At 42.8% G+C, this 18,537-nt stretch overlaps 1 protein-coding gene across 1 annotated transcript in view; it reads left to right on the top strand.

Moving 5' to 3' along the window:
• ttc28 (tetratricopeptide repeat domain 28) overlaps positions 1-18,537 on the top strand; it is a 97,857-nt gene that overhangs the window by 43,644 nt on the left and 35,676 nt on the right. The window contains exons 3-5 of the mRNA XM_070924121.1: positions 8,057-8,204; positions 14,013-14,285; positions 14,384-14,514. Coding sequence (XP_070780222.1) covers positions 8,057-8,204; positions 14,013-14,285; positions 14,384-14,514 — 552 coding nt within the window. The remainder of the gene's footprint in view (positions 1-8,056; positions 8,205-14,012; positions 14,286-14,383; positions 14,515-18,537) is intronic.

Genomic DNA, 18,537 nt, shown 5'->3' with positions numbered 1-18,537 from the left:
TGTGTGTGTAGTACAGAGAGAGGTAGATTGTTTCAAAGATGGTGGCTGATAGTGTATTCACATACATGAAAGGGTCGAGGGAACGACTCAGGGTCTGGCCTCTACAGATAAAGTAGAGCAGAGAGAAGAAGAAGAAGGGAATTGCTTTTAGTCACCCAGGGAATAAACCTTGTGTGTTGAGGTTAACTAGGATTACTTGTGTGTGTGTGTGTGTGTGTGTGACAGAGAAAATGCTTTCTTTAATTTAGAGCTCTCGGTTCAGAGTAATTCAGTCTGTACGCCAAGGTTAACCGTCTGAGTTGACGTCCCACTCAGGTTATCCACACAGACTCGCAGCATGAAAAAAATGCACTGCGAGCGAGATAATACTCGTGGTTTGTTTGTAAGTTTAAGATGGAAATCCTGTTTACAAGAAGCCAGTAGAGAGTGGCGGTTTGAAGCAGAGGATCAGGTGTTTGAACAGCTGCAGTAACGTGAGGATCTGTGCTCTATAAGAGGAGATAAAAAGAGGAAGATGTGTCAGCTGGCCCTTCACGTTGACCTCCAGACATTATATTTCAAAGGGAGATTGAAAAATGTAGTCCTCATGTGTTGACTTACACTTAAACACTCACATCATCAGCGCTGTAGCTTTGATCCTGTGGCCCTGACCAAAATAGAAAATTAACCAACACTTGTTTTTATAACCAGCAGCGGGGCCTTACTTTCCATTTTTGCTAGAGTTACACTCCAACAGCTGTTATATAGTCAGTGAAATTTAAACCACAAGTATTAATAATACTCACAACCCTGCTGTAAAGCTCTACCGCCCAGCCCAGTTGTGTCCACTGGATGCTGAATACAGTTAATGACCTGTGTTGTTCCTTAACGCACGGAGAGCTCAGCTTTGCGCTCAGGCTGTGGTTGTGTTGTTGCTGTGGTCTGGTTACATCAGACAGACGCCTAATCTGTTCACTCCCTCAACACATGATGACCCTGCACATGGCAGCGCACATCTACATGCACTTAGACACGCTAACATCAATACAGACTCGGGGAAGCACACACAGAAGAGACATACGCTCGTTTATGTCCTTGATGAACGAGGGATTTACGTCAAGCCAAACTCCAAATTTAAAGCCACGGACTCGAGTTCAGCGCACTACAGTACGCAGACTTGTGAAGCCGTTAGACTGGCTCTGCAGGTCTGTGTGAAAGAACCCACAGCTGGTAGTGTATCATCTTTATTGGTCCCAGTGGAAACAGTGGTAATGGCCACTCCAACTCAATTATTGCATCTTAGCTAGTGTCCCAGTGAAACATAGATAAATATTCATGGAGATTAACCACAGAACAGTTGGTGAGTGTGTGCGTGTGTGCATGCATATGTCAGTGAATAGCAGTGGCTGCATAAATACCTACTGGTGGAAATCAAGTACTGTACCTGAAGTATTTCCATTTTATGCTTCAGAGGGAAATATTGTATATCTGACAGATATAATTACTGGTCACTTTTCAGATAAAGATTTTACATTAAAAAACATTATGAAATAATTGATCTTTACAGCAAAGTAAAGCAATAAAAACTAGCTAACTGTATATAAAGCAGTTAAACTAGCTAACTGTAAAGAAAGTAGTTAAACAAGCTAACTGTATATAAAGTAGTTAAACAAGCTAACTGTATATAAAGTAGTTCAACTAGATAACTGTATATAAAGTACTTAAACTAGCTAACTGTATATAAAGTAGTTCAACTAGCTAACTGTATATAAAGTAGTTCAACTAGTTAACTGTATATAAAGTAGTTCAACTAGATAACTGTATATAAAGTTGTTAAAACTAGCTAACAGTATATAAAGTAGTTAAACTAGCTAACTGTATATAAAGTAGTTAAACTAGCTAAGAGTATATAAAGTAGTTAAACTAGCTTACTGTATATAAAGTAGTTAAACTAGATAACTGTATATAAAGTTGTTAAACTAGCTAACTGTATATAAAGTAGTTAAACTAGCTAACTGTATATAAAGTTGTTAAAACTAGCTAACAGTATATAAAGTAGTTAAACTAGCTTACTGTATATAAAGTAGTTAAACTAGCTAACAGTATATAAAGTAGTTAAACTAGCTAACTGTATATAAAGTAGTTAAACTAGCTAACTGTATATAAAGTAGTTAAACTAGCTCCACCTCGAGCAGCTACAACAGTAAAATGCTGCTCCAACATTGATGCATTAGTATTAATCTAATAATGTCAGATAGAATCAGATATCAGTCATGAGAAACATTTTACTGCTGGTAATACTTAAGTAGGATTTCGAATGAAGGACTTATAAGTACTTCTTCCACCATTGTAAATGCTTATGTGTGTATGTGGACTTATGGGATCAGTTACCTCCCAGTCTTTAACACCCACACTTTACTGTTTGTTTTTATTTTACATACTGACTCAGTTTCACAGGTTCAAACGAGGTTTTTTACCAAATGGCCTTAGCGACTGTTTGTTTCTTATTTGTTTTAGATTATGTGTTTCCAGTATTCTGTGAAGATGCTGGCTCAGCAGCATTATTTCTCCGCCACAGTGCTTTACAGGCTGACGAGTCTATTAGAAGAACCTGTTTGAATCACGTCGCCCTGCAAGATGAGAGGGCCGTTAATTCCCAGACCGTGAGTAACTGTGCACTGCTGTAAAGGTCTGCTGGTTTAAATTCACTGGGTTTGATCATACCCTGGTAATAAGGTGCATTCAATTCTACAAAGAGGCATCCTCACAATACAGATTGCTGTTTTTAATGACTCCCTCAGACCCTCTCAGGCTCTTAAATAATGATCTCACCCTCCGAGGTTTACAGCACACAACTCACACAGCATGCCGTTATATCACCTACTGTGGGATAAGTGGGGTATTGACTGTTGAGCAAAATGAACCCCCTGTTTTTTAGTGATGGCCAAGTGACATCAGCTTCATCGCTGTTGTTCAACAAAGACCATGATTCCTCCCCTGGTTTCACTCTGAGGACTGCACCACAAAACTGTACAGCTTTGTACTCGCCAAACCCTTGTTGAAGCCCTACCCCGCTAAGTTACTGCCTAGCTAGCTAGCACATTTTATTAGCTGTAGTTAGCTAATTAGCTAACACAAACTCCTGTAGTAGCTGTAGTTAGCTAATTAGCTAACACAAACTCCTGTAGTAGCTAATTAGCTCATGGAAACGTCATCTCAAGCTGACTTACAAATGTTTCTAGCTGACTCTTTAAAATGAGAATCTTGTAAAGGAGTCTTAAGTGTTTTTGATGGCTACATACATGATATCTTGCTGAAAGACTGAGGCTAAAGCTAATTTTGTCACAGACAAAAAGTTAGCATCCAGTCGATGATCCATGTGGAAGACAATGAAATTGAGGAGCGGTATTGCCAGTTAGCCCCAGTATTATAGCACAGTACTATAAATAAAGATGGAATTAAAATGTTATTTGTTGTCAATTTTTTGGATGCTTACTATAGAAAATAATGCAATAATTGGACAAGAAACACAAAGGTTAGTAAGCTTAATTGTTCGTGTTTAAATTTAACAAGAAACTCGCTTTTAGGATGGACTAACTGATGAGTTTGTCAAACGGTAAAAACTTCCTTAAACCAGATAAAGAGCAGGACAGAGCCGCTAATATTAGCTAAACTCGGACATATTAGCATCATGGCTGCCGCGCAGTGAATGTGTCGGTCCTGAATCAGGCTTTTTCTGACGTAACCTGTAGTTATGCTCTTTGGCTTTGGAAGTAACGCTAGTTAGCTGTATATGCTAACATTTGCAGTGTATGTAAGAGCAGATAAACACACACACACACAGCTTCACCATTTGTAGAGATCACTTTTGGTTGGTCTAAATAATCTTGTTAAATTGATCATCATGTCTCTTGCCCTATTTGACGTCTTTCTGGCCATGTTGCAGCTAACCGATGCCAAAATCCATGAATAAAAACCCAAGCTCTAACAAACCAGAATTATCCTTGATGCTGGGACCAGAGGTAGAATTGCTGTGGACTTAGTAATATTCATTTGTCAGTGGTAGTGTAATGTACTGTTTATTGTTTGTCTATTGAGAGAAAATGGAAGCTGGATCCAGGCTGGCAGGTGTGTCAGGTAGCTCTTCTCTTTCCTCTCGGCCTCCTCCATCTCTAACAAATGACTCTAGGCCACATCTCCCTCTTCCACATCCTCTGAACTCTGTTAAATCCGTTCAGTCACAAGCAACCCGGCGACGAAATAAGGTTCTATCCACTTTGCGTCCAGGTGAAGTGAGAGTGAAGGTTTGGTCTGTGTGTTTTTGAGGCAGATTCTCTGATTTGCAAAGACATCAATCTCTATCATGTCGGGTTTATGTGATCCTGGTACTCACCCTCTCTCTCTCTCTCTCTCTCTCTCTCTCCCGCCACTTGTGTTGCCATCTGTTCTCGATTAATGTGAGTTACGAGCAGTAATTGAAGCATCTGTTCATCCGGTGTGCATCCTTTGCTCTGACACACTAACATATAGCACCTCCTTCACTTTGTCTTCCATTATGTCTCTCTGAAGCACACTTGAACTGCTCCAATCAGTTTTAGCCGGGTCCAGACCAGACCACTTTGATCCAGACTGAAATATCTCAACAACTATTGGATGGATGGCCTTGAAATGTTGTACAGACATTTATGATCCCCAGAGGAAGAATCCTAATGACTTTAAAGACCCCTTCACTTTTCTTCTAGCGCCACCATGAGGTTGATATTTATGGTTTTGAGTGAAACGTTTCAACAAGTGATTTCATGGATTGGCATGAAATTCATATTCATGTTCCCCTCAGGATGAAATGTAATAATTTGGTGATCAACTTTTGATCTCGCGCCATCAGCAGTTGTGACCAAACACCCGATAGTGGACCAACAGTGACGTGTCGTATTCATGTAGCATACAGCAGCGACATGTGCCAATAAAGAATCATCATAAGCCGCTGGGTGGAGGAAGAGGAATGACACCTTTTTCATGTAGGAAAAGACGGAAAACTAACTTTTTGCCGTCCTCCCTCACACAAGGAGAAAACAAGGGCGATCTGGACAACGAGAAATGCTAAAAATGTCTCTTTTTCAGACAAACAAGGGATACACAAGTGCCGTGGTCGTCACCATAGCAACATAACGTCATCGCTTTGCCATCCTGCCAGTCCGTCATTTCTCCTGTACCGTCCAGAAGGTGTTGTCCGTCTGCCGTCTGCCTCAGTCCATGTGAATGCAGCATAAGACAGACGGTGGTATCTGCCAGTGACAGAGATGTGATAAAACGTCGAAACCCTGCACACAGCATTGGCAAAACAGCGTTTGTTTAGTTTTCTCCATAAGCAAAGCCCCAGGAGCTCCCAGGGTGCTTATATATGAACACACCTGTACAAAGAATAAATGCACACAAACATACGTACTGTAGCTGCAAACACACTCACAGACATACTGCCAGGATTAGTCTTGCCCCCTCTTTATTGATCACTTCACTTTAACTGCCTCAGACCTGTCAGCCGACGTTGAAGAGGCTGTCCAAGTGCTCGACTGGGAATCAGTGTGAAATACCTGCAAACCTGACACGCCAGACACGACCACAGCGGTTTGTGGAGAGACTTAATCTGACAAGACTTTTTTCCGAGATGCTCCACAACACTGCTGAGCGAGAGATGAAAAAAAAAATGAGACGTAAAATGTGTTTGTGTGTGTTCGAGAGGTGGTGTGTGTGTGTGTGTGTGTGTGTCTGTCTGGACGATACCCCCCGTTTGTGCTTTGCAGGCAGTGTAGCCAGACTGAGCTAATAGGCAGGATGTGTGTGAGCAGGAGGCTGGAGGTGGTGGTGGAGGCAGACTCTTCCTGCTGTCACTTTCTGTCTGGCTCTGGCATGTTTACACCCTTGATGGGGCTAAAAAGCTCTGACACACACACACACACACACACACACACACACAACAGCTCAGCCTTTACCTATTGTGCTGTACGTTCACTCACACACAGTCCTGCAGAGATAATGGCCGCCTTGCAATGATTATAACTTTCCCACCTCTGATATAATCATCCTCATCTGACGGAAATTATCCTCCAAGACGCTTCAGTCAAAAGTAAAAATGTAGTCAAGAATAGGACGTGAACGCCTGAATGAGAAGCTGCATCCTCCGTGCAGCAGCCAAATCAGTGTGAAGGCGACAGATTTGAGGGGCAGTGCTAAGTAGAGGTAGGCAGACAGGTGGGGTGTCCATATGTCACCCCAGCTACCAGCCCGGCTCCTCATCCCAGCCTCCTCTCCAGCCTGGATGAGGGTCAGAGGGCAGGCTGCTGTCTCTCTCTCCTCAGCATGGACACTTGGCATCAGTGGCGGGAGCTAAAACCGAGCCGCCGTCCTGTATTTCAGCCATCTTTGACTGATAAATCTGCTTTAAAATGGTTTTCCTCCTGTCTAATGGAAGGTCCTGTGTTTCTATTTAAAGGGAACTCACATCAGAGTCTGTTTCCAAGTGTTGGGGATCACTCCTCATCTCTGAGGCCGGCAGCTTGAAAGTACAATAGTCGCTACTAGCACAACACCTGAAAGTTTCATTATGGGTAATGTAGGTGCCAGGTTTTCATAGTTTCGAACTGAACAGGACCTGCTCAGAAGCAAACAGCAGGCAGACTCAGTTAGAGACGAGCTGGTGAACACTGGGGAGCATTTAGCAGCCAAAGAGCCAGATGTTTCCAAAAACAGAAATAACAGAGAATATTAGACTTACATTCATCAGATGGACACAAAGGTGAAAGAAAATACTGCTGGATGTTCACCATATAAACGTAGAAGGTGGCGATATGTCAGTGATTTGGAGCGCTGGAAACTCACTGCAACACAAAGTTAGCTAGTTGTTAGCTAGTCAAGATCGTCTTTTTTATCCGATATCTGCAGTGAATGTGGTGTTTTCCGGCCTTATGACCTCCACATAATGCGGCCACGTGAGATGAGAAATGTATAGCAGGCTGTGTGAACTGATCATAGCCACAACTTTTTAAATTTTAGTTGAGAGACAAAACTGGAACTGGAACAAACGGGAAAAAATGGACATAAGGTCAATAAATACAGATGATTATATTAGCATTGTCGCTGTGACTGATTTCTCTAGTTATTTAAGGGATACGGCCGCGGCCATAATTACCGACCATTTATCCCACTTTGTGTTAATCAACAGTGAAATGACTCCGTGCCCTGTTCACATTCTGCTCCAACACCAACACGCCGACTAAAGGCTTAATGCATTAGATTAGACGTGACCCCCGGCTCCATTCATTTCAATGAAGCCGTCTGTGGACGAGGACAGGACAAAGACGGCGCGGGAGCAGAAAGTGGCAGCCGGGAACAGGAGCTGCCATGTAATCTAATTCCTCTCCTCTTTGTCTTCATTCATTCACTGTCATGACAGATTATGCTTAAACAGGAGGGGGGGGGGGGGCAGGATGATAAATGAGAGAGAGCTGAAGAGAGAGGTAGACAGGACAATTAAGTTACAGTCTGGTCGGCGGTCAGAGAAGAAGAGTGTGTGTGTGTGTGTCGACTCCTCCGTCCTCCTCATGAATTTGATGTCATGATTCATTGTCTGTAATCTGGCCGCACGAGAGGTCCTGATGAAGTGTGTGCTGCTAAAGAAAGAGTGTAAACTATGTGTTCATGCTGCAGGTTGGACTCAACGCTCAAGCACAATGTCTTTTTTAATGATTTCAGTTATGTGGATATAACTGAGCGCCTCTGACCCGACGTCAACACGATGCTTTGAATTGAATTTGAGTTCTTGAGAATGTAAAATCATCTTTATTCAATAATAATAGCACCTAATGTTTTTTCTAAAATGTAGCTCTGTCCGCCATTTTGGTTCAGACTGAAATAACTCAACAACCATTTTACAATAGGATTCATCCTCTGGGGACCATGAATGTTTGTTTTCATGACAATCCATCCCATAGTGATTGAGAAATTTGCCGTGTCTAAACTTAAAGCCACAGTTACATAATGTTAGCCGTCTTCAGCCCTTCTGCTCTTCTTCTTCCTGCAGGCCTACTTTCGTCAGGGGGTTGCCCTGCAGTACCTGGGTCGTCATGCCGACGCCCTGGCAGCGTTCGCCTCCGGCCTCGCCCAGGACCCCAAGAGTCTCCAGCTGCTTGTCGGCATGGTGGAGGCTGCCATGAAGTCGCCCCTCAGAGGTAGGCCTGTCTGACACAAGATTTACACGGACAGAAGCGAATGAACAACATTCATTTGACTCTTTCTCCGACGACTTTGTGTTTGAAAGTCGTACGAGAGGAGAGTGAGATGTAGGCGCCGGGGAAACTGTCAAGTTACCAGTTTTCCATTGTTCTTTTATTCAGTTGCCGTCCGCCGGGACTGGAACGTGAAGAAGTAGAAAGTTGCCTCTGATGATTCAGATCTCTCAAAGAAATGGATGCACATTTGATGTGTCAAAGAGGGAGAGAAGAGAAAAGAGACACATGAAGAAAAGTTAGATGTTAGAAAATAAACAAGCAGGAAACAGAAACAAACACAGAAGCTGAAATTGAAAATAGAGAGCCGGCGAGAGAGTTGTCAGGGAGACTGGTCATCGTCGGCATCCACTGGTTGAATCTTCTCATGTAACTCAAGATATAAGCGCATTGCACGAAATGTTAAAACTATTCCTTCAAAAGAAAACAACATCGTCAGCTGGTAGGAGACCGGATGCGATCGTTTGTCTCTGATGTCAAAGACAGAAAAACAGCAACTGAAACTTAAAAACAGTCGGAAGCTAAAGCAAACGGTTTATTGTTTTCAACCAGTCTTAAATATTTAAAGTCGTGTTCATGGCGGCCGTTGCTCCAGAGTTTATTCACGAGTTATTGTTCTGCTCAGAACTGTAGAGATAATGGGGGCTTGAAGTTGGTCTCTAATTGAGTAAAAGTTTTTAGGGGTTTTAATCACAGATGCTTTAAATGCAGACAGTGCGTTGCCGCAGTGATCAGAAGAGGTCCTAATATCAGAAGGAGTTACTTAATGAGCTCCGAGAGGGTCAAAGACGCAGCAAGTACTCATTTCTGAAGATGTGTGTAATGTTTGCGGGAGGATGCTGGACGGACATACTTCAGAGGGACCTCATTACGTACACTGATCCCATCTAATTTCTGATGAAGTCCATTTCCATACTCAAGAGTTTTACAAGCATGCTTACAGTAAAGAGCCGAGCACAGCGAAGGGTCCGGCTTAGTTTTAGCTCCCATGTTTATTAGCATGAATTAGCTTCTTGTGGAGCTCATGATGAAATATTTACAAGGTAGATTCTCGCGTGTCATTGATCCATTCGCCCCACACTTCGCAGCACACTTTTATGTGCAGGTTTCAACAGCATAAGAAGAGGAAGGAGGAGTGCATACAATCAAGAATGGTCTGCAGGCTAGAGTTGGCTCAGGATTATGTGTTTTGCCCTTCAGCAGTATCAGAATGAGAGCAAGGCTTCTTGGGAATAGCCTTCTACTTGGCAAGCTGCAGCAAACGTCTATGCACGTGGAATTTTGCATCTGCTCTTACACCGGAGAGCATATATTCACAATATTTCCCTTTGAGGTAGATCATGTTGATCCAGACGGGGCGTATTGAGCACAAGGCTCAATGCTAACTGACTCTTTTTAGCATTTACAAGTTCAAGCAGCAGCAGCAGGAATATAAATCACTTTTTCTTATCAGCTCTTGTAATCAGAGCTACAACATACGGTACGATGGTAATGTGTGCCAGAGTCCTGCCTGAACTACTGCAGAGCTGCGCTGTGCAGTTCTGATGCACCGTGGGAGATTGTTCTGCCGTCCGGGGGCTGCAACCTCCAAAACTCGATCTCCCATAAGCTTCAAAGCAAGCAGGCCTCGAAGCTAAGAGGCCAAGTATCAAGTGTTACCAGGAGCTGTCATGCTTGCTCAAGTGAGCAGGAGGAAGGGCAACACGTCGGACCATGAAGACGGCCGATATGCAGTCAGCATTGGGGGGGGAGCTGCGGCGTCAACAGCGTGGATGAGGGGGCCTCCTCGGGGTGATCTGTCTCCGGTCCTGATGTCTTTTTTTATAGGGTGATGTGCTGTGAGGCTTCAGCGAGGCAACTTGTTTAAAAGTAGAGCGAATCCTTCCATCAGAGATATTTACTAAGCCTGCCTCAGATTAGTGAGAGTTTTACATCACCGCAGTCAATCGATTTAGCGTGGTATTTACTAAAACTACTGATGCAAATGAGACCAGCTGCAGGTCATCTCGAGCGCAGCTGAATATCACCTGTTTTGGCACGTGTTGTGGAAATGTTCTCTGCTGCTGGAGTTGGAATAGTCGTAGAAGAGAAGACGGTTTTTTTGAACTACCAGCGACGAAACAGAACAGATCGTGAGATGTGAAACATCAGCGCGGGAGACTTTTAGTCACATTTTTATGCCACAGATTTGACACCTGCTTTTTCTCAGACGATGCATCAGGTGCAGCAGCATTTCGTTTGTGTGTGTAGAGCTGATGAACAACGGCCGCTGTGGCCACAAATCTCAGTTGACAATAGTAAAACAACACAGTAACACGAACACAGAAGATTCATAAGGTCAGAAGTTAGAATCAACGAACTGACTTAGTTACACAGAAGCATCTTTTTAAAGTTTGCTACCATGAGCTGAAACAGAGATTTCAGCACTCAAATCCAAAACACTCCCGCAGACTGTTGGAGACTGACGGAGAGGTCTAGCGGTCCAGCCTGGAGAGACCGGGTGGGTACAGTCTTAATATCTGACAGGTTGTAAGTCAGCAGGGTGCTTCAGTAGCACAGCAGAGGGCAAGTAGACAGTAAGGGACCGTTTAATTTCAGAACTGTGGTGCTTCTGTCACACGAGTCAACAAACCATCAATGAATTATATGTAACACAAATACAATCTCTCTGTGCCGTGTTACTCTTGTAGATCACATTTTAATTATTGCATAAATCGGCAGCTTCAAGTCTTGTTGTGTTCATTTGCCGTACGACCAGTTCAGAAAAGCCTTTACAGTCGAACACAGATGGTTTTATTTGTCCGGCAAGTCAGGCAATCTGTATGTTTTCCGGGGAGCCAATGAGGGCGAGAGACCTGAGCCCCCCCCCCTCAAGTAAAAACAGCAAAAGTTTGATTTATTATCAGCCATGACCTTACAGCGTTTCTAACTCTGCCATGAATGAAAACCTAAATGAAATCAGGTCACAGTAAAGGCCATCTGCAGTTTTAAATGTGTGTCTTTCTCTTTTGTTTCTGCGCATCATGACTGCGTGAAGTCGAACACTGCAGTCGCAGTCAGAACTAAACGTGTACGGATCCTTTTCAGTTATAATCACATAACAGCACACTGGAGATGCTCCTCACTGACGCAAGAATTATTGTTGTGGACGTCTGTCGGACATGAATTCCTGTCCAGGTTTTTAGGTATTTTACTGAACAAGTTTTCAGCGAACAGCAGGCTGGTACAAAATGCAGTAAAAACATTTGTGAACATGCCAGACTTGTTGGCTTTAACACAGAGAAGTTTTTTGAGCTCTAAACAGAACAACAACAGCAGAGAAGGTGAAATCCAGAGGTCACAGCTCGGTTCTCTCTCTGCTCTACATCACTGAAACCCCCCCAGGACCAGACATTAGCTCTAATTCTCCCTCCAATCACCCAGAAATGATTTACTGACGTGCTTCGTCTCCATACTAACAGGTTTATAACAAGTTGTATTGTCAGTGTTGCACTTTGGAACTATTATGATGTTTTAAAGCAGGATCAAGGTCAAGTCAAGCAGGTATATTGTTGATATAAATACTGGAAAAATACAATTTTGACCACATTTCAAATGAAAATGAATATTTCACATTTTAATATATCATGGGGAGTTTCTTTGAGTTGTTGTGGGACACACCTGCCCCTCTACAGAACCTGGACTCACACTTAATTGTGGGTGTTGGGACTCTCAGCCTTGTTGAGGTGTATCACGGACTCCATCCAGTTGTGGTTCTTCACATTAAACATTCACATTAATCAAACATGTATGAAGTCTTTCTAATTCAGCCCTGACAGGTGAACCTGGGAGCCCCAAGAGCTGATCCCTGTTCAGTTTTACACTTTTACACAGTTCTTCAGTTTTCAGCAGCAACAGTTCTGGAGGACTTCTGGTTCCTCTGTGGAGGTCTAGTGTTCAGCCCTGAGGAGCTACAGCAGTGTACTGACAGGGCTGCAGTCTCTGTAGTTGTGTGTAGTGGACATAAAGCTACTGTGGTTAATGAACACAGCTTCAGTGAATCTATCGTCCGCGCTGGTTTCTGGTCAACAGAACCTGATTATTGACGCGCTTGCTTTCAGTTTCACTCAGTCAAGATCTTGAACACAGATCTATACTTGGCCTGCACGACTCTTTATTTAGATCCCTCTGTCCCACATCATCATCATCATCATCATCATCGCTCTCACATTAAAGCAGGTTCTGAGTGGAAACTTGTTAAATCCTTCCCTAAAGGTTTCATTTCTCAACATTTACCAGTCGTATCACATCTTTCTTTCATCGACCATCTCTCCATGCTAGCAGCTAAATGCTAATGTCAGTATGCTAACATGCTCACAATGACAACGCTAACATGCTGATATTTAGTAGGTATAATGTTCACCGTCTTAGTTAAGCATATCAGCATGCTAATATTTGCTAATTAGAAGTAAACACGAGGTACAGCTGGACGGATGGGAATGTCATTCGTTTTGTCAAATTCAAATTTTGTCAATTTAGAAAACTCAGGACAATCCATCCATTAGTTGTTGAGACTGTTTGCCGTGACCTTTAAATGATCACTGACACACAAGCTAAACTTTCTTCTGTGGTTTCAGGCCTCTCTTCCTCTCCGGTATATATGCATCCGCTGCCTATGAGACACACTTTAATCAACAAAGCTGGCACACGACCAGAGTCCACGAGCTCGGTCTGACGCCTCCAGGCGGAGTTCAGTTGCATTTCACACTCGTCTTTGGCTGCTGTCTTCTGAGAGTTTCACAACAATCTCAATGTGTCAGAGTCGTCGAGGCTCCGCAGTCCCCGTCCTCATGCAAAGCAAGCCTTTCTACACTAATCTGAATATAACTGTCACCTCTGAACGGTGTGTTAATCTCAGCAGAAAGTGTAATTATAAAAATGCCCACTCATCGATAAATTTACATTTACATGTCACGACGAAATATTTTCACTTTCACTAATGCAGTAAATATTAAAAAAAAATACTATTTGAATGTTAAACAACGTATATTAGTTTGATATAATCACACAAAATTAGCAAGGGACTGCGTGCTTCATTCAAGACATGCTTCATCAGTCTGAACATTAACATACAGAGTCTATTGTGACGCTGTTAGCATCAGACAAATGCTGGGGGGGCTCAGCACGCACGTCCAACAGCTGTAATGTTACGTCTTGTCCCATTAGGTCATTAGTGTTACCACCGTTACAATGCCGTAGTGTTAGCTCTGTTTTGATTAGCTTTGCTACAGTTAGCCACACATTGTAAACACAACGTAGCCGGTGGCGCTAATTCATTAGCTGGAAAAAGGGGTTGATTAAAATCAGGAACTGGTACCAATTTAAGACCAGTCCTCGGGTCCCATCCAAGCACCGACCTCCGGGTCTGAAAAGTGAAGCCAATGCGGAAGTGCCTTACACCTGCATTCTTTCTAATGGCCAGCAGGGGGCGACTCTGGTTGTTGGTTGTAAAAAGTAATTGTATAGAAGTCTATGAGAAAATGACTTCTCTCTTGATGTATTACCTCTGTGAACATTTTGTAAGTCGTGGTAAAACAGACGATAAAGCTAACACACAGTCGGGATAGTGGCACTCTAGCAGTCGGCTGTTCATGTTTTCCTGTAAGTAAAACGAGCTAACTTTGTCTGCCAGCTGATTTGTGTCTTATTAGAATGATAATTGATTTCCATTCGTTCGCTCACCAGTGACTCTGTGTGCTCACACCCTCGCAGACACCCTTGAGCCCACCTACCAGCAGCTACAGAAGATGAAGCTGGACAAGAGCCCGTTCGTGGTCGTGTCGGTCGTCGGTCAGGAGCTGCTGACCCACGGTTTCCACGGCGCCTCCGTCGTGGTGCTGGAGGCGGGGCTGAAGATCGGCACATGCTCGCTAAAGCTGCGTGGATCCGTCTTCTCGGCCCTGAGCTCCGCGTTCTGGTCTCTAGGTAACGCGGAGAAGAGCATGGCCTACATGCAGCAGGACCTGGAGGTGACGAAGACTTTAGGTATGGAGGAGGAGAACGCTTGAGAGTGCAGCGTGAACGGACGGGAATGAAACAGTTGTAGTGAACGTCTCTTTGTCTCTTTGTCTCTTGGCCCACAGGTGACCAGTCAGGTGAATGCCGAGCTCACGGGAACCTGGGCTCTGCCCTCTTCTCCAAAGGCAGTTACAGAGAAGCACTCGCAAACCACAGAAACCAACTAGTGCTGGCCATGAAGCTCAAGGACAGAGAGGTACGTTTGCATGTATATTCATATGATAACGTGTCTCGTGTAGATTTGCAGTCTGCAGCGCCCTCCGCCCGATCGGGGTCTTGATCGGTTTTTGCTTCAGACGTCTTCAAGTGAGATATAAGATTTTAGTCACGTCCTCAGAGTGAAGGTCAACAGGTGTGACGTTACCAATGTAGTCACAATTAGGGAGGTCCCAGTCAAGGATCTCACTCCCAGTCCCTTAATGTATGAATCTATCTGCTGATACAGAGTCCGATCCACTGCTTATATTTACCAAAATGTTGATGAAATGTGTATCTGAAATAAGAGCTCATTCGTCCTGAGCCACTTGCTGCAAATACTGAAGGTCCTGATTCAGAACTATTAAGTCTATAAGCTTAAATTATTGATGAGGTATGAATGAAAGATTAACTCCTGAAACAATCGTTGGAGAGAAGAAGCGTCGCTCTGTTGGATTTGTTTGATATTTATATTTTGATGTGCTTCTTCCACTGCTGTTAATCTATGGCAGAGACGACGATGATGATGATGATGAGGATGATGCCTGTTTGTCTTTTTGTTGAAGGAACAGAAATCTCACTCTTATAATGCTGGTGTCATCTTGATTCCTTGTTTAGGAAACGTCCTTCTGCCTAATATGTTTAATTATTTGTTACAGTATATATGATGCGACCGTGTCAGCACTTTATCAGATTGCCAATAATATCAGAACAAAAACACAAACTTCAGATTTCTTTCCTTGTTTGGAGCATCGCAGTCTTCCTCTCTTTTCTTCTTCTTCTTCTTCTTCCTCTTCTTCTTCTTCGCCTCGGGGCCGCAGCTCAACTCATCAGCTTTCTTCTGAAACACTTTGGACAGTTGTGAAAACCGTAGTTAATTAGATTGCGGTTGCAGATTAGACTTTGGCCCCTTTATGTCTCAAAACACAAAGTAAAGCTGTCAGGTTGTTTGTGTGTGTTTACCTTCGTTTAACTACTCCCATATGCCCTGTGTGTGTGTGTGTGTGTGTGTGTGTGTGTGTGTGTGTGTGTGTGTGTGTGTGTGTGTGTGTGCCAACATGTGATGCAGTGTGAATATACAACATTGTGTCATGGCAGAACCAATTATGTCTCACTGGATTTAATATTTTGTTTAATCTCCTGATTCTGTGCCTGTGGCGCGAATTGTGGAATATTTTATTGTCTCTTTAATATTATACAAGACGTGTGTGTGTGTGTGTGTGTGTGTGTGTGTGTGTTAATCAATAGTGTTGGCTAGTCTTCTTTGTTTTCTCTGCTGTGTTTTGTACAGAGGTATATGTGACTACAGCCGTGTGGTCAGTTAGATGAACTTCATGTTACCTGTCCAGGTTTTCCACCTGATAATGTTTCCTGTTGAGGCTGTTTCCTGTGCACTCCTGAGGGTCTATAATCAGTCATGGTGGGTCAACTAGACTCCATCAGTCAGGTTTAATCAAAGGGTTTCGTTCTTTGATTGTTTGATGATTAGTTATAATCAGCACGCAGCAAATTACAGTCATTTTTCTGTCATGTATGAGATGTGCTTGTGATTATAGGTTAGGTGACATGAATGTATATGTAGTTTTATATCTTAATATCAACATATATAGTATGTTATATTGCATTTTCTGAACATTCAATTGGGGGGGGGGGGCGAGGCAACATTAGCATTACCTACATCTTTTTATCACATTTTCAAACCTATAAAGACTGAAAAAATCTCAAAATCACCGTTTAAAAATCCTTTTAAATATGCAGTTCTGCCGCAGGTTCTTTAATGACACCTTCACTGACACCTCACCTTACTTATAAACTTTACCTTGAAGTTACCTCCTTCGTATCTTCACAGTATAAAATTAAACTCAATATCTTCTGATTAATATAGTTGTTGCCGTGTCTAAAGTGATTATTGTATCTTCCAGCTGTTAACTCAATAAGATGTTTCTAATGTACAGTTTTATTATAACTTTGTTACGGCCACTATAATGTTCCCGAAGGCTCCACTGGACCCTCACACACCAGTGGCTCGATATTACACTCGGACACACACACACACACACACACATTTAATAGCATGTGATTGAATCCTGGATCCAGAGAGGCTGATTGAACACCTGTCAGTAAGACGAATGAGGGTTTGAGCGGCTTCATTTTGATGAAAGCAGTGAGCGACTAACAGGAATACAACGTGTCTGGTTATATGGTCTGTCTGCTCTGACACTACCAGTTATTTCACATTCATTTATCTGGTTTGGAGATGAATCCTGTTCCCCTCAGAGCTCACAGAGGCTCAGGATCGAAAACCAGACAGCATAGTTTCTCTACCCGAGCTTGTGCATCTGTTTTCCTGAGCGTCGGGGTCTGTAAACGCACCACAGACAGTCGAGTGTCTGCGATTATTGAGCTTCTCCTCTGCAGGTTCACAGCCTGAGGCCACTGAAACGTGGTCATCAACAGAAATCCATATCTCCCACTGTGTGTTTGCTTTGCGATGCTACATGTGTTTATTTGTGCGGCGCGTGAGCGTTTCCAGACAGCAGGCGTCCAAACAAAGACGCCGCCTGCAGAGAGCTTACAGTTGACCTGCAGGGGTGGACACAAAAAAGGAAACACAAAAATACAGTTAGTGCTTTAAGTGATTTATCAAGCAGAAATCCCAAAGACTCACTGGTTGCAGCTTCTCAAATATGAGAATTAGTTGCTTTTGTTTGTTTTACATTATTGTAAATTGTGGACTGTTGGTCAGACAAAACAAGACATTTGAAGACGTCGCCTCTAACTAAATAATGGTGATGGTCATTTTCAAAGTTTTTTGTGTTGTTACAGTCTAAACGGTAAATCAATTAATCCATAACAAAAATCAGCAGATGAACTGATAATGAAAATAATCTGTTAGTTGCTCCTCTACTTGTAAAATCTGTCATGACGTCCTCGGCTGAACGCGGCCGCTCCTCTCTGCTCGTTCTGTGTTTGTTATGGGATCAGTCCAGTCTCACTTTGACGTCACATCTTTTAAATGCTGATAACTTTGCCGTTGATAACTTTGCCATCGGTGAACGTCACGATGTACAGCGGTGGCAGAAGCACTGTAGAAAGGTTACAAGTCCTGCACTGAAACCTTACGTAAGTAAAAGTAAATAAGTATTAGCATCAAAATATAATCAAAGTACTCAATATGCAGAATAATATATCATTGGATTATGTTTATTGATGTGTAAACATCACTAATGTTGCAGCTGGTGAAGGTGGAGCTAATTTTAACTACTTTAAATATTTATACATATCATAATTTATTATTAATTTAATATTATATGATATATTATTAATCTGGAGCTGCAAAGTAACTAAAGCTGTCAAATAAATGCAGTGTAGTAGAAGTATAAGATGACATAACAACATCGTCTTGTTGTTTTGAATTTATTGACATAAAGGCCGTTAATGGAAACACCAACATCTCCTCGTTCTCCTTCCTCTCTCCATCCTTCTGTATTGTACTGGCAGACTTTTGGTCCAGTGAAACCAGCATGAACCAAGTTAACTCGCGGCATCTCTGTTCGAACCCCCCCTGCATCTCTCTCGGCCAGTTTATCGAGCCGAGGAGGCGCAGTGCCGCCGCTAATCCTTCTCCGTCTCTATTCGCCTCTTCTGTTTTCATGCGTCAGATTTAGAGATCCATCTTTTCCTTCCTACACATTTTTGCTCACAAGGTTTTTCCTCTTTGTACCCGCACAGACCCTCCTAATGAGATTTGGAGCTTTCCTGCAACATCATATAAAAATACAGCGTAATGACAGGTTGCATATTGTGATTCTTTGATTTTCTTTCTGTGCGAAATGACAAGGGTTGTCAGTCCCTCCATCTTTTTCATATATACGAACACAGATGTAAACAACACACACACACACACACACACACACACACACAGTCCCAGACACAACATGATTGGATTTTTTTTGTGTGTTTTCTCGTGCCGGGGAAACATTGTGTCCTTGAGGGAAATCAAACACTCGTCTGGCCGGTTGAC

Source organism: Enoplosus armatus, chromosome 18, assembly GCF_043641665.1.
Source record: "Enoplosus armatus isolate fEnoArm2 chromosome 18, fEnoArm2.hap1, whole genome shotgun sequence".
Taxonomy (NCBI): domain Eukaryota; kingdom Metazoa; phylum Chordata; class Actinopteri; order Centrarchiformes; family Enoplosidae; genus Enoplosus; species Enoplosus armatus.
This window is presented reverse-complemented; position numbering and strand designations above follow the sequence as displayed.